Source organism: Microchirus variegatus, assembly GCF_963457635.1.
Source record: "Microchirus variegatus genome assembly, chromosome: 18".
Taxonomy (NCBI): Eukaryota; Metazoa; Chordata; class Actinopteri; order Pleuronectiformes; family Soleidae; genus Microchirus; species Microchirus variegatus.
Window position 1 is genome coordinate 1282461 of NC_139819.1, and position 19563 is coordinate 1302023.

Below are 19563 nucleotides of genomic sequence, written 5' to 3' on the forward strand. Positions count from 1 at the left end.
GGGCGATGCCGACTATTATGACAGTAAATTACAAGTCATTCCGAGATACTTTTTGTTTTCGAGAAGAAAGTCAGCTCACTGTCAAAGTGCATCAGGGCAAATGGATCATTTCAATAATTTCAAAAATTCATTAAAATTATTCCTTAAGAGGTTTGCAAATATTTTCAACGGATCCTTGTTCAGGGCGATGCCGACTATTATGACGGTACATTTCAAGTAATTCCGAGATACTTTTTGTTTTGGAGAAGAAAGTCATCTCACTGTCAAAGTGCATCAGGGCAAATGGATCATTTCCTGATTTTCAAAAAATCATTAAAATTATTCCTTAAAAGCTTTGTAAATATTTTCAACAGATCATTGTTCAGGACGATGCCGACTAACATGATGGTAAATTTCAAGTCATTCGGAGATACTTTTTTTTTTTCGAGAAGAAAGTCAGCTCACTGTCAAAGTGCATAATTTCCTGATTTTCAAAAAATCGTTAAAATTATTCCTTAAGAGGTTTGCAAATATTTTCAACAGATCCTTGTTCAGGGCGATGACGACTATTATGACGGTAAATTTCAAGTCATTCCGAGATACTTTTTTTTTTGGAGAAGAAAGTCAGCTCACTGTCAAAGTGCATCAGGGCAAATGGATCATTTCAATAATTTCAAAAATTCATTAAAATTATTCCTTAAGAGGTTTGCAAATATTTTCAACGGATCCTTGTTCAGGGCGATGCCGACTATTATGACGGTAATTTTCAAGTAATTCCGAGATACTTTTTGTTTTCGAGAAGAAAGTCAGCTCACTGTCAAAGTGCATCAGGGCAAATGGATCATTTCCTGATTTTCAAAAAATCATTAAAATTATTCCTTAAGAGCTTTGTAAATATTTTCAACAGATCATTGTTCAGGACGATGCCGACTAATATGACGGTAAATTTCAAGTCATTCTGAGATACTTTTTTTTTTTCGAGAAGAAAGTCAGCTCACTGTCAAAATGCATAATTTCCTGATTTTCAAAAAATCGTTAAAATTATTCCTTAAGAGTTTTGCAAATATTTTCAACAGATCCTTGTTCAGGGCGATGCCGACTATTATGACGGTAAATTTCAAGTAATTCCGAGATACTTTTTGTTTTGGAGAAGAAAGTCAGCTCACTGTCAAAGTGCATCAGGGCAAATGGATAATTTCCTGATTTTCAAAAAATCATTAAAATTATTCCTTAAAAGCTTTGTAAATATTTTCAACAGATCCTTGTTCAGGGCGATGCCGACAATTATGACGGGAAATTTCAAGTCATTCCGAGATAATATTTTTTTCCAAGAAGAAACTAGCTCACTGTCAAAGTGCATCAGGGCAAATGGTTAATATCCAAATTTTCAAAAATTCATTTAAATTATTCCTTAAGAGGTTTGCAAATATTTTCAACAGATCCTTGTTCAGGGCGATGCCGACTATTATGATGGTAAATTTCAAGTAATTCCGAGATACTTTTTTTTTAGAGAAGAAAGTCAGCTCACTGTCAAAGTGCATCAGGGCAAATGGAACATTTCAAGAATTTCAAAAAATCATTAAAATTATTCCTTAAAAGCTTTGTAAATATTTTCAACAGATCCTTGTTCAGGGCGATGCCGACAATTATGACAGGAAATTTCAAGTCATTCCGAGATACTTTTTTTTTCCAAGAAGAAACTCAGCTCACTGTCAAAGTGCATCAGGGCAAATGGTTAATATCCAAATTTTCAAAAATTCATTTAAATTATTCCTTAAGAGGTTTACAAATATTTTCAACAGATCCTTGTTCAGGGCGATGACGACTATTATGATGGTAAATTTCAAGTCATTCTGAGATACTTTTTTTTTTTTTATATTTTGTGCCTCTGTGTTATTTCACAGTCTCCTCACATCACAGACAAAAATGGTTATTTTTCCCCCTAAAAACACAGTGCACTGAGGCTCTTCTGTGTGTTTTCTGCTCTTCACGGCTCTTTCGTCTGTCCACACACACACACACACACACACACACACACACACACACACACACACACACTTGACAGACAGACAGACAGACAGTGAAGGAGCCGTCACGAGTTCCCTGACCCTCAGCGTTGACCTTTTGGTGACAATCACTCCTCTGTGAGCATCACGCGTCCTGTGTAAAACTGAAGGAATTATCAAGCGGCTCCAGGGGGTTTTTAACGCTGATAATCCATCAGATTAGCTCAGATTATTCATGAAGGAAGCTGGTTGCCAGGTAGCTTCTGTGCACGGCTGGGGTTGGACTCGGGTTTGAGGGTTAAAGGGCTCGGGAATTCATTATGTCTATGATGGTTTCCTCACTAAGATATAAAAACAAGTTTGTGTGTGTGTGTGTGTGTGTGTGTGAGCAAACCCTGAGAGAATAGAGTACACACACACACACACACACACACTATAAAACCTGACTGAATATTTTATCACATGCGTCCTCGTCCCCGCCCCTCCGGCGTCCACACTGACATCACCACACTTGTCTTGTTTCCGTCTCATTTACGCACACACACACACACATACATGCTTGTACTTGCTGCATACTGAGGACCAGCATTTCCACTTTATAAATCAACACAATTACAAATATCTACTTCATGAATGACATCTACAAAGAACTACTGGTTGCAGTACCATAAAATGTCTGCAGGTGGAGCCCCAGAGCAAAAAGGGCTGGAAAACTTTTTCGATTTTATTTTATTTTTTTAATTTTTGGTCCAACATTTGACAAAAACGTCATACTATACTATGTCTTCCAAAATTTAAAAAAAAATTTGACCCAAAATTTTAAAAAAAATTTGACCCAAAATTTTAAAAAAAAATTTGACCCAAGATTTAAAAAAAAAAAATTGACCGAAAATTTTAACAAAAATGTTGAAAAAAATTTGACCCAAAATTTAAAGAAAAATTCGACCCAAAATTTGAAAAAAAAAAATTTACCCCAAATTTTTGGTCCAAAATTTGAATAAAAAAATTTGGTCCAAAATTTGACAAAAAAAAATTTGGTACAAAATTTGAAAAAAAAAATTGGTCCAAAATTTGAAAAAGAAATTTGGTCCAAAATTTGACAAAAAGTCGTCCAGAATTAAAATTTTTGACAAATTGAGTATAGCATGTTATAGCAACCTAAAGAAGTGATTTCAATGAAAACAAAGTGAGGACCGGCCAAAATGTCCCCACTCCGTAAAAATGACCTCACTTTGTTGGTTAAAAACCCTCACTGGTCCTCAGTATGCCGCAAGTATAAGAACACACACACACACACACACACACACACACATACGTGAACACGCGCCCCGCGAGATCATCAGTCAACCGTCTTTGACGCGTCGTCCTCTGAGTTTATCACATCACTTCCTCTTCTTCTTCGTCTTCATCAGAATGCTTTTCCCCTGCAGGTGAAGGCAGATCTGAGGACTCCTCAGCTCTGGTCCTGGGGACGTCTCCACTGTTTCACTCCTCTCTCATCCTTCAAACACAAACTCTCCCGTTGCCTTTTATCTGCACCCCGACACCCTCGCTCACCCCCTCACACCCTTCACTCCCTCCAGCGTGAAGCTGTGTTTCCTGCCTGCAGCCTCAGCCTCGGCCCTGCTCGTTACGGGGGAAACGCGGGTGTGCAGCGTCCTCCTCACCTTCTCTCTGCACTTCCTTTTAATTAGACAGCTGTTTGTGTGTGTGTGTGTGTGTGTGTGTGTGTGTGTGTGTGTGTGTGTGTGTGTGTGTGTGTGCAGTTAGGGCCCCCGAGTGACTTCAGATGTGTGTTATCTTTTTGAAGTGATTGATATCACAGCGGTTCCTTTCGCTCTCTGAAGAAGAAGAAGAAGAAGAAGAAGCTGCAGACTGAGACAAACAGAGCGTCTGGACACAGGAGTTTTAATTGACGCTGAGGTCACCGCGTGTTGTTGACGTCAAATTCAAGGACTTTCCAGGACCGATACCTTCAAATTCAAGGACCAGAACGTGAAATTTAAAAGATGGGGCGGACCAGTTGTCTTCGTCCACGACGGCGTCTTTTATCTTCGTCTTTGACGACACGGAGATCATTGGAATTTTAATTTCCGAGGCGTCACGTCGTCATTTACGCTCTCTTTTGCTTAAAGGCGCCGTATGTAAGAATGTGGCCAAAAAACGGTTACTATACTTCGTTTTTCAGACGTAACTGGCAACCCGTGGTTGCTCGGTAGCTGAGACTCTACTGACTGCAATGATTGGTAGACGGCGGTAGGTGGCACCACATGACGCCAAAACATGATTTGCAGTCTGCAAAATATTTTTTTTAATGCAAATACTTTGTCTGTACTGTGAGTTTCTTTAACTTTACTCGCGCATTGTTCTGCACGGAATCTCACGTCAACGGCAGACAGTGTCCACAACACCGCTAGTAATTATGACTCCGTGTTTGTCCTGCGTAGGCCTCGTCTACATACATCAAGCAGCATTTACCTAAATATCTACTTCACTTCTTTCTTGCACGAATTTCAACCCCTTTCGATTAATAAAACTTTAATAAATGCTGGAATGCTAATGCTAACAACAACAAAAAGCTACGCACTGTATCTTTACGGCGTTCGGAGCTCTGGGAATCATAATTCTTTGGCGCTATTATGCGCTCCTTCTGAATTAAAACAAGCCTCAGGAAAGAAAATGAAGACTAAGAAAACACAGTATTAGCAGCAGATAAAATATACATGTATGTAGATTAACATAAAATATAAATGTGACAAATGCACATGCTCATTAAGAGATGTGACCTTTTTAAAAAAGACCTGCGGCTATAAATACAACGGCACAATAAATAGAATAGAGTGTAAATGTAAAGTATGAACAGGAAAAACATTGAAAGTGACTTGAAACAGACGCTTATTAAAGTGTAATTAGTACTCGATGTATTATGAGTTAAGAGGAAAAACTATGTACCAAAGCAGCGCACGTGGATTATTGTACTTTTAGTAAAGTATTGTTATGATAAATTAAATAAAATGACTCTAAACCAGTGGTCTCAAAACTGGTGGCCCAGGGGCCTGGAGAAAAAGATGTAAAGTGTTATGCGTTGGGCTAAAACTCTGTATTTGCGCGTTGGTTGTGTACGCAAACTTTCTGAAAATAGCGTTCTCTGGCTCCCAAAATGGTGGACGATATAAAAACGTTACCTGTTCTTACCGGAAGTCTTACGTGTGGCGCTGTTACACTAGAGAAAAAGACGTAAAGCGTTACGCGTTGTGCTAAAACTCCGTATTTGCGCGTTGGTTGTGTACGCAAACTTTCTGAAAATAGCGTTCTCTGGCTCCCAAAATGGTGGACGATACAAAAAAACGTCACCTGTTCCCACCGGTCGTCTTACGTGTGGCGCTGTAACACTGGAGAAAAAGACGTAAAAGCGCTACGCGTTGTGCTAAAACTCCGTATTTGCGCGTTGGTTGTGTACGCAAACTTTCTGAAAATAGCGTTCTCTGGCTCCCAAAATGGTGGACGATACAAAAATGTCACCTGTTCCCACCGCATGTCTTTTAATCTTACGGATTATTCAAACAATAACGACGTATTTATCTTTAAAAGTTAAGCGCTAGCGCTTTAAGTCGGCGAACGGCGGCGACTCTGGCTAAATGTAACCGTCAAGTGAGGTAGAACAAACACGGAGGGACGTTTCTACGCTCGCCCCGAGTCTTTGTTTGCTTTCTCTTGTGTCCACACGGACGAAGGTTCCGGTTATTAATAGTGCTCGTCTCTCCTTCAAGGCCATAATTCAACCCTTTACTCTGCGTCTCCATGACGACCGGGCTCGTCCCATAAGCCGTACCACTTTGTGACGTTATAGCCTCGCTTGTTTGAAGTACGTCAGTGTTTTTTTTTTTTTACGCAGCTGCGAGGCACAACCGCACACACACACACACACATCAACAGTGGTGGTGGTGGTGGTGGTGAAAGCGTTGGGCAGCACGCGTCTGTTTTTAGGGCAAGAAATAAAAACACACACCAGGGGCTCAGAGTCACAAAACTCGCAGTGCACCAAGCTCTGCTGCACGACATGAGGGGCTAATTATGCTAAGTACGATACATTACCTCTAGCATGTGCTATGAAAGCAGCCGTTTCTCTAATGTGCTGCAGAATATAAACATACTTTATTGGAGGAGGAGGAGGAGGAGAATCACAAAAAAACACTCAGGGTGATTCCATGCACAGTTAAAGCTGCACTGCGTAATTTTTAAGTATAAACAAACGTCCGCGACAAAAAAAAGGTCTGGTTTTTTTCGTAGTACGGATATGTTTACGTGTATTTATTTGTCCGACTAACACGTTAACGTGTCTTAAAAGTCTGGTTTTCGTAGTACGGACACGTTTACGTGTATTTCTTAGTCAGACTAACATGTTTACATGTATTTCGTAGTCAGACTAACAGGTTAACATATCTTAAAAGTCTGGTTTTCGTAGTACGGACACGTTTATGTGTATTTATTTGTCTGACTAACATATTTGTAGTTTAAAAGCTTTGTTTTCGTTGTACGGACATATTTACGTGTATTTCGTAGTCCGACTAACATGTTAATATTTAGGCGTATTTATTAGTCGGACTAACATGTTTGTATCGTAAAAGTCTGGTTTTCGTAGTACGGAGAACATGTTTTACGTGTATCTATAAGTCGTACTAACATCATAAAGGTTTGGTTTTCGTAGTACGAACATGTTTTACGTGTATTTATTGGTCAGACTAACATGTTTACGTGTCTTAAAAGTCTGGTTTTCGCAGTACGAACATGTTTTATGTGTATTTATTAGTCGGACTAACATGTTTTTATCGTAAAAGTCTGGTTTTCGTTGTACGGACATGTTTTACGCGTATTTATTAGTCGGACTAACATGTTTGTAGTTTAATATTTGGTTTTCGTCGTACGAACATGTTTTTTACGTGTATTTATTGGTCGGACTAACATGTTAACGTATCTTAAAAGTCTGGTTTTCGTTGTACGAACATATTAATGTGTATTTGCTAGTCAGACTAACATGTTAACATGCCTTAAAAGTCTGTTTTTTGTTGTACGAACATGTTTTACGTGTATTTATAAGTCGGACTAACATTTTAAAGTTTTGGTTTTCCTAGTACGAACATGTTTTACATGGATTTATTAGTCCGACTAACATGTTAGCGTGTCTTAAAAGTATTTTTTCGTAGTACGAACAGGTTTACACGTATTTAGTAGTCTGGCTAACATCTGTTTTTTGTGGTACGATCATTTTTATTTATTAGTCAGACTAACATTTGCATGTGTATCTCTAAAGTCTGGTTTTAGTGGTACGAAAATGTTTACGTCTTAAAAGTGTGGTTTCATGTTAGCGTGTATTTAGTCGTCGGACAAACATGTTTACACGTATCTTAAAATTGTTTTTTGACGAAGTAGCGCCTTTATTTGTAAGTCTGGCTTTAGTCGGACGATTGTGTTGGTGTTTATTTAAAATGAACACAATAATTAGATTGTGTTTTTGCACTGATTTCCCGTGTCGGGGGGGAGAAAAATGGACAAACGCGGTTGTAGCTGAGCTTCTGTTGATTAACTTGTCATCTCCACCCTCTGCCTCCTTCTTCACCTCCCTTCTCCCTGAGGCTGAACAGGTCTTACCTTTCATTAGGAGACGTCTCAGTGCGAAAATAAAATGTGTTTGCTGATAAGAGCTGGCAGTTTATCAACAGTTTATAAAGCAAAGGCGTGAGGATTAATGCAATCAGGACACGAGCGGAGAAAGTGCTCGGACGCTGTTTACACAATCAAATCTCGCCTCTTGTCCAGGGATTGAGAGAGAGAGAGAGAGAGAGAGAGAGAGAGAGGCAGGAAAAAACGGAATCAAATTAGACTGAAACGATGTATTATGTATGCAATTATTTCTCTGCCAGACACATTTTTGCGATACATCGAGGGAACGGAAAAATGAGCAGCGCCGCGGTCCCGGTGTCTGTCCTCGAGCCAAACTCAGTGCATCCATGTGAGCTGGCAAAGCCGGCTCCTCATTATCTGCCCATCTTGGCTTCCATCTGAGGGGATGGGAGGTGGAGATGGAGATGGAGGTGGAGGGGGGGGGGGATAATGCCGGCGTTGCAGTCTCACTTTATAGGGACACTGATCACAAGAGCAACGCAGACAGATTGCTCTTCCCTCGCCAGTCTCCGCCGTCTCCAGGACCGACTCGGACGACGGATCGTCCCGAGTTTTTCGGCGCGGAAAAAGCGGAAGTTTGAGTTCGGGGTGGGGGGGGGGGAGGGAGGGGGGAGATGGAGCGAGCGAGGCTTCAAACGACGGCACATGTAATTGAGCAGCTCCAGATAGACTATCTGCGGAAACATGAAACAGCAACAGTTGTGACGGAGGGTAATTGCCTCCCTGGGCCCATATAAAGCCCTGTCGAGTCTTTAAACTTGAGCAAATTGCTGGAAGTCCTTATGTCAGCAGGTAATTGGTTCCAGGCAACGGTTCGGCCATGTGAAATGAAGGGAGTTTGTAGGTGGATAGGGCGGACCCGGTCGTTTTTTTGAAAAATTATCTATGAAAGATTCAAAGACAGGAGTCGTTTTAAGAGTCGATGGAAGCGTTTTGTTGTATTGATTTTTTTTTTGTTCTCTCCCCCCCCCCCCTCAATAACAGGGTTTCTTTTTACTTTCCATTCATTCCGAGGGCTCCATTATTACGAAGGTGTCACTGCCACTGAGCGAGAGCGAAAATAGCTCCTTTCTCTGCCGCCACATGTTTTCAGATTCCATCTTGTTGTATTTTGTGGGAATAATATCTATGTAAATTTCAGCACAGCGGGGGCCCCATGCCTCCTCTGAGATGAAAAGCAAGAGTCGCCGGCCCGTTTCGCAACACAACACAACACAACACAACACAACACAACACGCACCAGTTCAGGTTTCCCGTAAACACCCCCAAGTTGTTCCAGAGACGAGGAGGAGGCCAGAACTTTGACCTTCAGGGCCTCTCCGTGACCACGAAGAGCTGATCATACTCTCGCTGGCTCTTACAGCTACATGCTAAAACTCGGAGGTGATGTCTCTCCCAGTTCTGACTTCCGTGTAAATGGAACACACAACTGGATGTAGTACATGTACGGGTCCACAGGTTACGTCCATACACCGTGTTTTTCTTTATAAACTGCCTTTTCTGGAACAACATTTTGGGGTGAATTCCAATTCCTTGCTTAACCCTCAATCTCAAAAATGTTCTCCCTCTAGTGCAAGTGCTGTCCTGATTCTCAGAAAAATGAAGTTGAGGCCAAGTTTAAGGACTGTATCGCCCTCAATATTGAGATTTTCCAGGGGACCACCCTTGGGAGCAAGGGCTACCCAGAATGCATTGCGTGTTTTCATATAACAAAGATGGCGCCAAAAGCAGCGAAACGAGTACGCTACAAATGAAGTATTTTCTTTGTTAATAGAGATATAAAAATGATGAAAACCATTGTATTATCTTAGTTTAGGCCCATATTATGGATTACTGACGTCATTGTTGCGTAACATTTATTTTTATTTTACGATCTTTTGTCAATAGTCGGCCGGTGTGGTTTACTTTTCAATAAGTCGTGGTGTGTGGTAACTGTCAGCTGAATATTTGTATGAGTATCATCTTATAACTAACTGACAACCTAATAACTTGACTGACAAACGGATCAGAATAAATAATCCTGACGTAAATGTGTTCTTCTTCTTCTTCTTTTTTGGAGTTGACAGACTGGACGCAGCTTTGGCGTTATTCTGCCCCCTACAGTCTGAAGACGTATCTGCATTTAAGGGGTGTCCCATTTCTAAGTGACAAAATAACCCTCAACACTTGGTTTTGAGGCCAGTTAAGATTAAGGGTTGAGCTTGAGGGTTAAGATAGGAATTGGAATTGGCCCTTTAGCTCTGTTTCAGAAGTAGCTTGGGTCGTTCCTCATCCGACTAACACAGTATGTCATGAACACTTAGGAGAATATGCAAAAGTTGTGTATCCTTGGAAAACCACCAATTCTGGAGCCCTAAAACGTTATTTTTGGAAATCGGGTCGCAGAGTTAAGGCCAACCCTTTGCCTTTTTGGTGCATACAAACAATACGCAACAGGGTCCCACTGCTTTCTTGCCGTTGCATTCACTGTCGCCGTCGTTATTGCCTTCTTCTGTTTGGAGTTACAGCGCCACATACAGTTACAACCTGGCTACACTGCAATGTTTAGAGTTGTTTTTGGGCGGATTTTGTTCGTACAAAGACATTTCTTGAAATTGCAATTGAGATATCGCAAAGGGAAAGTTCCGGACCTCAAGTTTCAGGAAGTTCTACAAACGAGAAATGTTGTCAAGTTAGAGCAAGGATTTCCATTGTCCGACTGACGAAGAGGTGAAACTGAAAGTAACTGTCCAAAGTTACCGTCTCCGTTTTGCCCGTCCAGACTCAAATGCAGCCCTGGGGTTGTCAAACTTTTTCGAGTGAACCGCGGCAACATCCACAGCACGGAATTTATGCATTTTTAAACACAAACAGAGCAGCACGGACGCGTAGCCCCGCAGTGTCCAGGGTGTCTGGCCCGGATCCAACCCCCTCCTCCTGGCCAGTGTATACAGAGTGGACCCTCAGGAAGATGGAGATGCTTTATTAGCGCGCCTGTGATTAATCGAACATCTGTTCACACAAACACAGCTGACCACAAATCCCCCATGTTTACCCGCTGAGTAAACACTTGATAAGTGAGTGTTGGGGTGGGGGGTGGTCATGGTCATGTCTGCATTTTGTAAAAAAAAAAAAAAAAATCTCAATTTCAGACACAATTTTGGACTCTGCTTGAGAAAATGGGAGGTAGAGTCGAGGAATTTTGTTTCCAGTGTTTTTAGCCTGCGGGGTCTCGTTGGCAGTCAGTCAGCTGTTCTCGCCCACCCCCCCCCCCACCCCCGATCCACCCTCCACAGCTTTGGTGTGAAGCTTAAATTCCCTCGACTCTCCCGGCTGATTAGCATTGTCTTTGTTCCGTCGGTGGTGGCACGCCGCGAGGCATAATTGCAGTGGGCAAACTGGTGGCTGTAAAGCGAGCCTGCTGCTGTGTTGATGTGCATCAGGTTTTACAGCCGCTCCCTGTGTGGCAAACACAGAATCAAATCAGGTTTCATTTGTTGTTCGGAGCCACAAGACCCTGAAGACGTTTGGGAATTTATAGTTTTCTCATTATTTTTGCCCCTCTTGGTGCAGAGAAGTCGACTAATAGTGGAATTTTTTTTTTTAGCGGAATAATGGCAGTAAGAGGCAAAAGCTGGTGGATAATCAGCCTGTAGTCGTGTACTCCTCAAGGAAAGAATCCTCAGAAATAATAAGAAACAGAAAAGATAAACAGCCGAACAATGTTTTATGAATGATAGCGTTGATTAAGGGAATTATTAAGGAAATTACATTTGCATTCTTCTCCGATGACCTAACGACTAAAAATGTGGTGCCGTGACTTTGTTGAATCAAGTGCTCGCCTAATAATCGGGAGTTTTAATCCCAGCTGTGCCGCTTTGTAAAGTTCTTCATTGTGGGATTATCTTTTCTACTCGAGTACATTCAAATTCACAAGCTTCCTTTAATGCATCGGCAACAGCTTTTTTGGTCGTGCTGTCAAACGTTAACGCACATCGCGTTTCCGTGACGACCGACCGGAAAAAAGACGCGCGTGACGTCATGTTTACGTGACTCCGGATTGTTAAAATGAGTCTCTAAAGTAACGCTAAACTTTAAAGGTGTAACAAACTGAACTCTCCAACAACAACAGTACAGACAAAATATTTGCATAAAAAAAAATCTTTTGCATACTGCAAATCATGTTTACGTTTTGAAATCATGTTTTGGCGTCATGTGGCGCCACCTACCGCCGTCTACCAATCACTGCAGTCAGTAGAGTCTCAGCTGCCGAGCAACCGCGGGTTGCCAGTTACGTTGCGGTATTTTCAATTTGAATGTAGGAACCGTTTTTGGCCACATTCTTACATATGGCGCCTTTAAAAACAGAGGCACACATACGCAGTACACAGGTACGCTGGTTATTTCGAGGCGCTGCACTTTTCGTTTCATAAACAGACCGCTCCAGGTCGACTGTAGGCGTGCTAACGGAGCTAAAAGGAGCTAATGCAGCTAACTGGTAAACGGTGCCTGGACTCCGGTGTCACGGCACGTAAACACGACCTTTTGCACGGCACTAGTTTTTGGTTTTGTGGAGTGTTTTTGCAGATGTCGTCGAACTTTACGATGGTCACTGAATGCACCTCTAAACACTGTGAGCTCTGCATTACCTTGAATAGCTCTCATGCACTGGGTCATCGATCTTTGATCGGCCCCGTGGCCAGCTGGACTTGTGTGGTTGCTGATTAAAATCAGGGTGGCCCTTAGCACCGTACTCAATTGCTCCACAGGTGCAGATAAGGAGTGTTTTGTGTCTGCAAAACTAACTCACTCTAATGAACACATTTTCAGCAAAAGTGGCTTTTAAATTAGCAAATATAGCCATCGAGAACATAATTTGTGCTACCAGCCTGAAGCTGTGCAGCCTCCATTCAGCGTCGTCATCAGTCATTATCAGAGTCAGGGTCCGTCAATGCAGATAGGTTGTAAAAAAAGTCCTTTCGGAGCAGATTTATCGGCTAAAATGATCAATCGGTCGACCTCTTATTTGATGCAAAGGCAAGAAAATGACTCCGAGTTGATGCAGTGTGGCTTCAATTAATGAGGCTTTCTTTCACCTCGCTGTTTATCTGACCACTGTATCGCTCTCTTTGTCTTCATTTACAGGCTGCGTCAATGGCACTGAGCAGCTTGGGCCACGTCTACACTGCTATAGGGGACTACCCCAACGCCCTGGCCAGCCACAAGCAGTGCGTCCTGCTGGCCAAGCAGTCCAAGGACCAGCTGTCGGAGGCCCGCGAGCTGGGGAACATGGGCGCCGTCTACATCGCCATGGGAGACTTCGAGAACGCGGTCCAGTGTCACGAGCAGCACCTGGGCATCGCCAAGGCCCTGGAGAACAAGCGGGAGGAGGCGCGCGCCTACAGCAACCTGGGCAGCGCCTACCACTACCACCGCAACTTTGACAAGGCCATGTCGTACCACACCCACGTCCTGGAGCTCGCCCAAGAGCTGGACGAGAAGTCCATCGAGATGAGGGCCTACGCCGGACTGGGCCACGCCGCCCGCTGCATGCAGGACCTGGAGAGAGCCAAGCAGTACCACGAGCAGCAGCTGTCCATCGCTGAAGGTCTGAAGGACAGGGCCGCGGAAGGAAGGGCCTCCTCTAACCTGGGTATGTACGCGATAAACGAGTGGATTGATTAGATATATCTTATACGATCAAGGTCTCACCTGTCCATTGTCTGCTAATGTGTTCTGGACCTAATCCCAGCTAACCCCTTTTGAAGACAACATCGGCATGTTTCACACCAATGTTCTTCTTCATCCTTGGGCTTCTTCCTTTAAAGCTCACATAGAGTGGTCCTCTTGCACATATATGTTAGTTATGGAGGTCTACTTACATACATTAACTTGTTTTTGTGGTCAAAAACCTCCTAGTTGCTGTAAACGAGCCGATAGAAATCCTCTTTTCTGACGCTTTTGCCCAGCCGCGATATTTCAGACTCAACTCTCACACCCAGAAGACAGAGTCTTGTGATTGGCCAATACCCGGGAGTGACATATTCAGCACACCCGCTCTCAGAAGCACAGCTCCCCCCTCTGGAACGGTGGATGCACTGCTACTCATTATCAAAACATTGTTTTAACGGAGTTTAAAAATAGCTTCGTCACGACTCCCCGCCGCAGTCCCTTTGACGACCTTTGACCCAGAGTCAGAAGACACTGTCGCTCGTGAAACACCTCCACAACGGACGTTATTCTTCTTCTGCGGTTCAATGTACGCAACCGGATGTGCCTGGACTAGTGCCCGGAGCAGGAGGATCTGCTGTTCAGGAGAACCGGTGTTTACGTAACCGGACCGGGTTTTTTCAGAGATCTCGCTGAGCCCGAGATTACAATAAAACACAGCGTTCTCAGCAGTGGCTGAACTGTTTGTTTAGAACCTTCAGGGCTTCGTAAACAAGGTAATGACGCAGATACACACTAAAACAACAGCGTTAATAGGAACTTCCGGTCTAGTTCCGCTTTAAGGGTTGACACAGCAAATCTTCTGCTTCCATCTTGTCTTCTCGCTCGAGTCCTCTTCTGTTTACACCAACTGTCCTCAAGTCCTCCTTCGCCTCACCCATGGACCTTCTCTGTGGTCTCCTGACATCATCATCACCATCATCTTCTTTCAGCTTGTCCCTTTAGGGGTCACCACAGCAGATCAACTGCGTCCGACACCAGCTGTCCTCAAGATCCTCCTTCCATACCGTACCATCCATTGACCATCTCCTTGATCTTCTTCTTTTCCTCTTGTCCAGCAGCTCCGTCGTCAACATCCTTTTGTCCAACATAATCACTGCCCCTCCTCTGCACTCGACCGAACCATCTCAACCTCGACTCTCTTACTTACTCAGCCTGAACTGCCCTTCATTTTCTAATCCCGTCCATCCTGGACACTCCCAACGAACATCTCAGCAACCTCCTGTCTTTTATCTCCAAGCCGTACATCATAGCAGGTCTCACTACCGTCTTCTAGACCTTCCCTCTCACTTTTACCGCTGTCCTCCCGTCACACATCAGCCGTCCATATGCACAACATATTTCCGTGTCCAAGCTCTTCTACTTGTCGCCGTGTTCTCCCTCCATCTGCGTCTTATTCGCCATAATTCTCCTCCCTGTTTGACTTTGGTGTTTACGTTTTCCCGCCAAAAAGAAGGCGATAAGCGAGTGTCGCTCCGTAAAACACTTGCAATCCATCTTACAAATATCCAAGTGTCACACTCGGCCACCTCACGGCAGGCAGGATATGGTGCGTCGTCCACGTCCGTGTCTTCCCTTGATTTCCCCTCTTTGACCCTTTGCCGCAGGACAATGTTGAAGGTCAGCCACTGGCGTCACACGTGATAAAAATGGAAACGCTCGAGCACGTCTTCGCAGATAAGGAAGCACCTGGTGGTTAGATAGTAAGGAAAACTGACTGGATGATTCAATATAAACAGGATTACAAGTGCTGTGTAAGTGGCGGTGGCAGGTAATGAGACTGGATATGACTGCTCGGTATCAGCGGTCGGTTTGTGTTTGTAGGTTAATAACGGCACGAAAACAGAGTGAGTTTTCATTTCCTGCTCGTGTTTCCACTACACTGCTGCTGCTGCTGCCGCTGCTTATTGTTTGTATAAATTTAAAAGCGCTGTTTGCTTGTCGTTGTTTTTATTAGTAAGACCGTTGAGTGTCTCGCGAGGTCAGCGGTACGTCACCGCATCACCAACGTTTAGTTTAAACCAGAGATTCATCCCCATTAAAACAGCTTCAATTCAGATTTGGATAATGTCCACGTGACACCTGGTGGTTTTCAAGCCTTGAAAATGGTGAATTTTGAAAATATGATGCTCATTCTTGCTGGTTTAAAATTGCAGGGTTTTGTTCCGTATCGTACCCTATTGTATCATTTTGTTTCGTACCCTTTCGTATAGTATCTTATCGTATGGTACCGTACCCTATCATATCGTACCCTATAGTATCATACCCTATCGTATCGTACCGTATCATACTGTACCGTATCGTTTTGTTTCATCGTATCATCGTATCGTATCGTATCCTTTTTCATATCATACCCTATTGTATCGTATCGTACCCTATTGTATCGCATCGTACCCTACCCTATCGTATCGTATCGTATCCTTTTTCATATCATACCCTATTGTATCGTATCGTACCCTATTGTATCGCATCGTACCCTACCCTACCCTATCGTATCGTATCCTTTTTCATATCATACCCTATTGTATTGTATCGCATTGTACCCTATTGCATCGTAGCGTATCGTATTGTACCCTATTGTATCGTATCATACCCTATTGTATCGTACCCTATCGTATCGTATCGTATTTTTCAAATCGTACCCTATTGTATCGTAGTGTATCGCATCGTACCCTATTGTATCGTATTGTTTTGTACCCTGTCGTTTCGTAGCCTATTGTATGGTATGGTATTGTGAGGTACCCTGTGATTCCCACCTTCTTAGTCTGGATGCAGAATGTATCCAAAACCACAGTTTTCAAATGAAAACATGGGATATAAATATATCAACGTAGCCTCGGAGTCATCAGTCACACACACATGAGGGAACAGGAAGTTATAAGTGGTGATGAAATGTCAGCCTTTAACACACGTGTGCACACATTCAGAGGGTAAATAAACCCCATAAAACTATATCATTTTTCACAGCAAACGTCTTCACATAAATCTGCTCTCACTTTCACACCGGTTTGCACCTAATCACACCATCAAATGAGAAATAGTGCAAAGATAAATAGTAAAAAATGAGATGGAGGAAATGAAAACGTTGGACCCGGTCTCCCTGACTGAAGCTTAAAATGTAATCACTGTCTGGCATTTTTTTATATCCGAATCCTGTCAAAATTAATTTATTCCCGGGGGTAACCTTGTGGAGACGGCTAATATAACGACAAAAGAAACCATAGGGATAAAAATGTCCCAGGTTATTCAAACCCCCCCTTGTCTGAAATACAGTATATGAAATGGGCAGGTCTCCCATATTTAGTCCAGTGGTTACGACCTGCGCTGTTTGACTTATGATGGTCATCAAGAGGGTAATAAAACTGACTCTAATGGACAAGTAAGAGGTTATAATAGATTCATCCAGGTGAATTATTCTGTGACACAATCTGTAAAAAAAAAAGTGAGTGGAGTTAATCAGCCAAACATAAATTGAAGTTGTCCTTTGACCGGACTAATGCTGCGCCGCTCTGAGCTCCAGACGTGAACTTGAGCCGTCCGTAAATTCAGGGTTAGGGTTTTAAGCGCGGACGATTCACGACGCTGCGCGACACGAGCGCTTCATTTGAAGTGTGTCGGGCTAATTTACTCCCGATCCGTTGGCCCTCGGTCGCCATCGTGACCGCGAGAGAGATCTTCTTTCGTTATGAGTTGCAAATGTTAGTTTTCAGTCCGGATGAGAGAGGAATAAGTTTGCAAGTCTGGTTTGTCTTTTCCCGCCCTTTTTCGTCCACGTAGCTGATATTTTTAGGACACGACCGTAAACGTCCATCCGTTCATCGTCTGCTGCTTTATCTTCTCTGTTAAAAACTCATGGAGACGCTGAATTATCTGGAAATGTCTGATCTTGAGGATGTTTTTTGATTATTGGGAGAAATAAAAGTGCTAAGTAGAACCATATAAGGTTCTTCAGCTTGTCCTCATAGAAGAACCCTTTTTGGCTGGAACCCTTTTGGAGGGTTCCACCAAGAACCCTTTTAAAACCCTTTATTCAGGAAAGGGGTTTCAAAGGGTTCTTCTACAAGGGCTGAGGTTCTACCTGGAACCATTTGCTTCTGAAAAATGTTTTTTCAAGGGTTCTTGGTAACACTAATTGTTCCAGTAAGAACCATTTTGATCCAGAGAACCCTTTTAAAACCCCTTAAAGGCTTTCAAAAGGGTTCTTGGTGGAATCCTCCAAAAGGGTTCTTGGTAACCTTGGTTATAAAGGTTCCAAGTGGAGTCTTTATAAAAAAGGTTCTATCTGGAACCAAAAGGGGTTCTCCTATGAGGACAAGCCGAAGAGGTTTTAAAGGGTTCTCTGGATCAAAATGGTTCTTACTGGAACCATTAGTGTTACCAAGAACCCTTGAAAAACCCTTTCTTTCGGAGAAGGGTTTTTCAGAAGCAAATGGTTCCAGGTAGAACCTCAGCCCTTGTAGAAGAACCCTTTTGGAACCCTTATTGTTAAATGTGGTAGAGTCCTGATCAGCCTGTGAGTCTTTTCAGCTCAGTATTGTATGAAATACTTTAAAATACTCGCCATTTTTGTTTGTGTGTGTGCTAGAAACCTTTCTTCAGTCCCCTAAAATGTCCTGAAATATTAGACTTATATTAGACTTACTGTATAAAATATAGATATATGGAGTAAATAATCCATTAAGACCATTATTATCTCAAGCCTCTGTATATATATTACAGAGAGACGAGAAACAACAACAATTCGCACAAGCAAACCCTATAGACATCAGTGGAGAGGGAAAACCAGACTCCGAGATGTGCGGCCGTCTGCCTAGACAGGTTGTGGTGAAAGAAAGAAAAAATGGCAAACAGATTCTACAATGTCATTTACACAAGCAGCAGCAGACTCTATCGTACATTGTTATCGTCCGTACTGGTGACGCAGCAGAAGTCAGACGAAAAAGATGGTGGAGGTGAAGACGTCGTGGACAAAGTTTGACCACAACAACATGTGGACGCGGTCGATCTCGACACCGGAGAAACTCGTCGTCTGTCTCTTCGCTGCCGTTCAAACTCCCTCTCCTCACTTTTTGACACCTCCCTCTCTCCGTCTTCCACCCACTCTCTCTCTCTCTCTCTCTCTCTCTCTCCCACTGATTTTAATCTGCAGCTGTCAAGCTCCCAGTAATTGAAACTGACTTGATGAATCGCTTAATTACCTTTAATAGCTGATTCAAGAGGAGCTGAATAATGAAGATAACGGCAGAATGAAGTGCAGGTTGTGGCGCATCAGTCTGTAATTGCCCCCGTTGTTGTTGTTGTTGTTGTTGTTGTTGTTGTTGTTTTTGTATGCGGCGGTCAGGCGTGCGTTGTTATTCCGTCACACAAAAGCCGCGCGTTGGCGCATGACGACATAGACTAGATTAACGGGCATAAAAGTGATAAAAGCTAAAGCCAGCGTGCGCGAGATGGGAAGCAGAAGTCGCAGAAACAGGGGAGAACGAACGTTTACGACGCTCTCTTTAGGCTCGTTGTTAATGTTGCGTGGCCTGTGTGTGTGTGTGTGTGTGTGTGTGTGTGTAGGAGCAGCTAACATGGCTGTGAGCTAGCTCGCCGAGCTCCAACATCAGACCGCGATGCCCAGCGGTTCCTGCAGAGGAAATGAAAAATGTTGCTTTCCAGACCCATTTTTTATTCATTAATTGGCCAAAACTTCTAACCCCCCAAGTCAGCAAATATCTAATATTATCTGCGTGAGGACGGGAACACGGAGTCCACATCACATATTCATGAACGAGAATCTCAATTGTCTTTTTTTTTACATCAAAGGGAGTTTGTTTGGAGGCTTCCGCTCGAGAAGCAAGACCTCATTTTGAACGTACCTCAAAGAGAATCCACGCACAAATTGCTTATTTATTAACTTACTTGTTTCTTAATTCTTAAGAGTGTGTTCCCTCCAGTCGCTAACAGCTAACTGCAGAAGAAGGTACGGATTGGAATGGTTCTAAAGTCCTGCGTCAGGCTTACGTTCGGCGTGCAAATGACGACATTGAACGTGACACGAGCGACAATGTAAGACGTCAAGACGCTCTTCGTTTCCTGCTCGGTTTGTAGAAAGCTTCACGGGTGCAGCCGGTCTATCTCCCCCCTGACCGCACCGTACCATACCATTTTAGCATGGTACCCTAAGCTAGTGTTTCCCAACCCT

The 19563-nt window shown here is 43.1% G+C and overlaps 1 protein-coding gene across 1 annotated transcript in view; it reads left to right on the top strand.

Moving 5' to 3' along the window:
* ttc28 (tetratricopeptide repeat domain 28) overlaps window positions 1-19563 on the top strand; it is a 301137-nt gene that overhangs the window by 220124 nt on the left and 61450 nt on the right. The window contains exon 6 of the mRNA XM_083904827.1: window positions 12792-13299. Within this exon, the coding sequence (XP_083760953.1) occupies window positions 12792-13299 (508 nt within the window). The remainder of the gene's footprint in view (window positions 1-12791; window positions 13300-19563) is intronic.